The sequence below is a fragment of the Pristiophorus japonicus genome, unplaced genomic scaffold, assembly GCF_044704955.1.
Source record: "Pristiophorus japonicus isolate sPriJap1 unplaced genomic scaffold, sPriJap1.hap1 HAP1_SCAFFOLD_210, whole genome shotgun sequence".
NCBI classification, from domain to species: Eukaryota; Metazoa; Chordata; class Chondrichthyes; family Pristiophoridae; genus Pristiophorus; species Pristiophorus japonicus.
Window position 1 is genome coordinate 1,236,371 of NW_027251799.1, and position 6,000 is coordinate 1,242,370.

At 44.2% G+C, this 6,000-nt stretch overlaps 1 protein-coding gene across 1 annotated transcript; it reads left to right on the top strand.

Moving 5' to 3' along the window:
• The first annotated feature begins 1,656 nt into the window (after window positions 1-1,656).
• LOC139244996 (probable G-protein coupled receptor 139) lies at window positions 1,657-4,976 on the top strand. The gene is made up of 2 exons (XM_070871089.1): window positions 1,657-1,726; window positions 4,075-4,976. The coding sequence occupies exons 1-2, from the start codon at window positions 1,657-1,659 to the stop codon at window positions 4,974-4,976; spliced, it is 972 nt and encodes a 323-aa protein (XP_070727190.1).
• The last annotated feature ends 1,024 nt before the right edge of the window (window positions 4,977-6,000 follow it).

Genomic DNA, 6,000 nt, shown 5'->3' on the forward strand with positions numbered 1-6,000 from the left:
ACTGATTCCCTTGATGGCAGGACTGACATATGAGGAGAGACTGGCTCGACTGGACTTGTATTCACAGGAGTTTAGAAGTCTGAGAGGGGCTGGGGGCTCGACATCCGGGGGTGTTCGGCATTTGGGAATGATTCTGACGGGGCGGGTTGGGTGCGGGGGGAGTGTTCCCGGTGTTGGGTGGTTCCGGAGCCGAGGTGGGGGGCATGCTCTTGGGATAGGGGGCTGGGCAGTTTGGGGCTGGGATTGGAAGGGACTTCTTCATTCGTGGAGTTGTTGGCTTGTGGGGTTCCCTGCCGCGGAGAGTTGTTGATGCCAGTTCATTGGATGTGTTCGGGAGGGAGTTGGATGTGGTCCTTGCGGCTGGGGGTGTCGGGGGGGTATGGAGAGGGCGTGGGGGGAGGTGCTGGCGTGGGTGATCAGCCATGATCTTTTTGAATGGTGGTGCAGGCTCGATAGGCCGAATGGCCTGCTCCTGCACCTATTTTCTATGTTTCTCTGTTTCGATGTCAGCAGACATGTGGAAACAGAGCCCAAGTCTGCAGATGATGTCACAAAGGGCAGCATGTAGATGAGGAACAGGAGAGGGAAATAATGAACAGTTAGAAGCTCAGGAGTTGACGGTGCAGGTGTGGTAAGAGAATCCATTGCTGTCGACGCTGTGACTATGATCAGATCGATTAGACCAGTACAGAGTTAAGGTAGTCCCATCGAAAGGGGCCAGAGTCAGAGGTATGGAGAGGTCACGGTGAGTTGTTGCACGTTTGAAGGAGTGGATGGAGATAGAGAGCGTTGAGGCCATGGAGGTGGTTAAACCCCCTGAACAGAATCTTAATTTAAGGCCTTGGTGGACTGAGAGACAATGAGAGTCTGTGAGGGCGAGGGTCATGGGCGATTAGGAATTGGGGAGGGATGGATAAGGACAGCTGAGTTTTGAATCGTTTGACATTGATGGAGGGTGGGGAGTTTTAGGCCAAGAGTGAACTGGAGGAATGGTAGTCAGAAGATGACAGAGTTCTGATTTTACTGGAGCCGTTAACCAATGTGGAATCGACCACCTGCGTTAAAGTAGCGGAGAGAAGAAAGTCAATGGTCGTGATAGAGATTCCGTTCCCTACTATCATGCACCGTAATTTCTGGGCTCCAATTCTGAAAATGGTCTTTAACTGTCCCTGTGTCAGAGACTGAATCTTCATAATTGAACAATGAAACTGCAGGGACAGAGTGAAACAGGTCTGTCTGTGTCCATGGATTCACTGTATACTGCAGGGAAATCGGTAACATTTACAAATAAATCGGCAGGAGTGAAAATGGTCAATACAAGTACATGAAAACTGCAGATGAAGCCGCTCATTATTGTTGGTTCAGTATTGTATGAACAGAACTTCAGCCTTATTCCCAAGAGAGGTCTGATCTTGGTAACGTCCTGCACTTTGAGATATTTGAGTGTTATTCACCGCGTTATTTTCATCAGAGTCAAAGGTCCTGATATAATGTGTTTGTTCAAGTGACTGTAACCAATAACAATCATCAGGGGTGCAGCAGTGTCAGTGGGGACTTACCCCCTCTATAAATCACGGCCCATTGCAATGTATCAGCTCAGCGTGTCAGCCGGAGCAGGGGATTCCACTCCAACAGAAGTCGCAGCTTCTCACAGATATGGAGTATCCATTAATCCTTCAGGTGGAAGATATTTATTATCCTGTTCTTGTAGCTGTTGGCGTTCCTGGTAAGCCGATATCTCAACAGTCAGTTATGTAAATCTTTGTTGAATGTGCTACTGTGATTGGTAATCTTTTACTCGCTGCATGTTTTACACAGTCACCTGTTCTGTTCCAGCAGTGAATGGTGAGATTTATCTGTCTCTGCTCTTTCTGTATTGAATTGACTGCTTTATATCTACAACGATCACTGTGTACCCAACCCTCGAGAATGGTAGTACCTTATTATCTGTACTGAAAGTATTGGAATCAGGAGCCTGGGCTAAGAGCAAGTATCACACCATCAGTTCTTTTTCTCAGTCGACAGAAGCTACTTGACCTGCAGAGTATCTCCAGCATTTTATGTTTTATATCACACCTTCAGAAATAAGGGTTTCATGTTGTGAACTTACCTGTCCTGGAAAATTATTAATGTATGTGTTTCCAGTGATTGAAATTAGACAGCTCACGGTCTCCGTGTTAGATGGAGGGCTGCAATTTAAAATAATAGGATCATGTTTGTTGCATGTATTGTAGATGAAGGGAATTGTTTAGGTAAGTAGACTGATAAGTGGGTGTTCTACAGAAATAACATGGTTCCATTTAACTGGGATTCCAATAAGTATTGGTTATCACTGTAATGAAATATTATTTCACTGTGTATGTATCTGAATCTGCTTCGGAGGCCTGGCTGCTGAACCGAGTTTGCAGCTGTAACCTTCACATCTCGTTTTCTGCTTCAGCGTTCAATGACTGTCACTAATATTCGTTACAAAATGAAATGTTTTGAGGTTATATTGTATCAGTTTGCACTTTGTCTGTTGGAATCAGGAGCCCTACTATTGATGTAGGAATTACAAGTAGCAGCGGTGATGTTGTCATTTTGTTAACAGAACTATCATGCCATCTAGCGCTGTGCTTTAATAAAATAGGATCATGTTTGTTGCATGTATTGGAGATGAAGCGAATTGTTCAGGTGAGTAGATTGATAATTGGGTGTTCTATAGAAATATTAAACTATTCACAGAGGCTTCACCATTGAACAAACTGACTCTGAGAATAGAAACATTGAAAACGTGGAAGGAGAATAGCATGCAGCTGCAGGATGTTCGCATTGAATCGGTTGTGAAAAAGGCATTGAGAAAGTGATTGGAGACAGTGCGGAGAGATGGAGAGGGGCGATGGAGAAATAGACTGAGAAGGAAAACTACAGGGAGGGTGAAGGGAAAGAGAGTGAGAAAGAGAGGGAGAGGGTGGAGATAGAGAGAGGGGCAGCTATGTGAATAATGAATCAGATTGAACTGCTGAAACTTCCAGTACAATTAAGATGACAACATGTGCCTTGAAGGTGACATTAGGATGTTGTGAGATTGTGAGGATTTTATTCTGTCGCTATGTGGTCCTCAGTCTGTTTTGGTAAATTGTTATTTTTCTTGTTTACTGACTGAATATCTAAAGATAATTGAAATGTTGTATAGAATAGAATCTTGCATTTCTAAGCGTAATGCATTATTAGGATAGTGCATTTTAAAAACTCTGTCAACTTAATTCAATACAAAACGAGGCTGGTTTAATTAACATATTAAATATAATTTTACTTTATAAATTTACAGAACACACTTTGTCAACAACGAGCTGTTACCTGACACCAATGGTTGAAATTATTAATTGAGTTGTGCTACTGGGATTTATGAATTAGATTTCCTCTAACACTCTGCTGCAGGCTCACTGTGAATCCCAGCCTCTCCTCCCACTGTATTCAATCCCCTGTCTCCTCATCCGCTGCTTCAGTTTGTCCGATTCCCCAAACCCTGTGCTCCAGACTCCCCTCCAGCTCCTACATTACATTTTCCTTGTTTCCCTCCCAATCTTAGTCACTAACTCCACCTCCAGCTGCCTCTTACAATCAGACCCTAAACCTTAAACTCATTGCCAGGGCTCTCGGCCTTTCCTGGTTTGTGTCAGCCCCTTCAGATCTCTTAACACACAGCAATAAATGCCCCACCCACTGCACAAACCTTCCCGACCTTTAATGTCTTTCCTCCTCCGTCTGGAGATAAAATCCGGTTTAACCCGTTGCATTCGCGCTCCATAAAAACCCTTCTCATTTCCCCACCGGCACTGTGCAGTCACTCGTTCCTTCCAATAGATCCGATGCTCACTTTATTCGCTTTCTGTAATGATTTCCCAATGCATTATTGATAAATGTGTTTGAAACATTTCTCTGTCAGAAAGCACTGCCCAGTTCCAGAATCAGCTTCCACCGTTCGATGCAGCAACAAAGTCGGAAATTTCACCCAGATTCCGTCGAAATGTTGCTTTGGCACTAGATCTGATCAGTAATTTCTCTGCTTTCTTTTCTCTCCCTTCTTTCTAGTTAACTTGATGGCGATTGTGATCCTGTCCCGTGGAAAGTGCGGTCTCTCCAAATGTATCACTCGCTACCTGGTAGGAATGGCATGCGCCGATCTCCTGGTCATTATATCTGATCCAATATTAAGGCAGATCCGTCTGATTTATTTCCCATATTCATTCCTGAACATTACTCCCGTTTTCAGTCTCATTGAAGTCATGTTTTTTTCTAGCACGATGGTTTCTGTCTGGTTAACAGTCGCTTTCACTTTTGACCGATTTGTGGCCATTTGTTGTGAGAAGCTGAAAACAAAATACTGCACCGCGAGAACAGCGGCTGCGATTATCGGAACAGTGAGTGTGCTGAGCTGTTTAGAGTGTGCCCCCTGGTATTTTAAAAGTGTACCTTACTATATAATTGATAATGTATCCTGGGGTTGTCAGCTTAAACCGAGCTACTATACGTCCATCGCATGGACCGCATTTGTCTTGTTTCACCGCATTTTAACACCTTGCGTTCCATTCTTTCTAGTTTTGCTGCTCAATGTTCTGACGGTCAGACGTATTTTAGCGGCCAGTAGAGTCCGCAGGGAACTCCGGGGCTGCAGCAATGGAGAGAATCACAAGGATATAGAGATGTTGAACCGCAGGAAATCCATCGCTTTACTCTTCAGTATAACCGGGAGTTTTATCCTGTTGTGGGCGACACAGGTTGTATTTTACATTTACCAGCGAATTACACATAATTATCCTTCCTCCTTCACTGATCCTCTTTATACCACAGAAAGCGTGGCAGGGTTTCTTCAGATTCTCAGTTCCTGCACCAACATGTGTATTTATGTGCTGACACAAACTACATTCAGAGAGGAGCTGCAGAACGTGGTGAAATATCCAATCAATCTAATTCTTAGATTAGTGAAACCATAGAAAGCTCAACGATTCTAAACACTCGAACATAATCCCATTTCATTATTCATCTCATGCACTCCGCACTGGATGGAAAATATATTTTGCTTTCGGAGCACTGCGTTTCAACATGACTCTAAATCTGAATTTGTTAATATATTTTAAAGATATTTGGAACCACTCCACAGACGACACATGATGTGTTTCTCAAATAGCCGGCACTAAAGAGCTCACCTGGACATGCAGTAAATGACTACCCTGCAGGTAAAGGAATATTGGCAAACCCTCCAATCACAGTCACTGCTGTGGTCCTGATGAGAATGGGAGCACTGCGGAGAAATGAGAGAGAAACGCATGGATGGACAGACAGAGAGGTAGACAGATGGACAGAGGGATGGAACACTGGAAGCCCAGAGACGGGTCGGGATTCGGACCGCCAGGACTGTGCTTATCATTTCTCTTTATTTATCTCTGTCTGTCGGTGAATTTTTCTCTATCTCCATTTCTGTTCATCTCTCCCTTTCCAAGACTATCTTTCTGTTATAAATTCCATGTCTGTAACTGTTTTATTTCTCGCTCCCGCAAACCGGCGGCTGCTCAACTCTTTCTGTCACTCTCTGTCTCACTCTATCCTTCTCCGGCCCACCGTTTCTCCCTCCCTCTCTCTCTCTTTCCCTCTCTCTCTTAAACTCGCTCCCTCTCTCTCTCAAACTCGCTCCCTCTCTCTCTCTCCCTCCCTCTCTCTTTCTCTCTCTCTTATGTCTGTCTGCCTATCTCTTTATTTATCTATCTGTCCCTCTGTCTCTATACATCTCTGTCTCTTTCTCTCTCTCGCTCTGTCTCTCTCTCTATATATAAATACATATATATATAGTCGCCATCTGTCTCTCCATCTCCCTATCACTCCATGTATCTACCTCTCTCTCTCTTCATCTCTCTCCCTTCATCTCTCTTCTTATCCATGCCACTCTCCCGCTCTTCAATTCTGTCCATCTTCCTCTCCCTTTACATATCTCTCTCTCTTGCTACTTACTCCATCTGTCTC

Bases quoted from the DNA above. Each gene is read 5' to 3' on its own strand.
- LOC139244996 (XM_070871089.1), top strand. From the start codon at position 1,657: ATGGAGTATCCATTAATCCTTCAGGTGGAAGATATTTATTATCCTGTT. The intron at 1,727-4,074 runs GTAAGCCGATAT...CCTTCTTTCTAG, and splicing joins TGTAGCTGTTGGCGTTCCTG to TTAACTTGATGGCGATTGTG.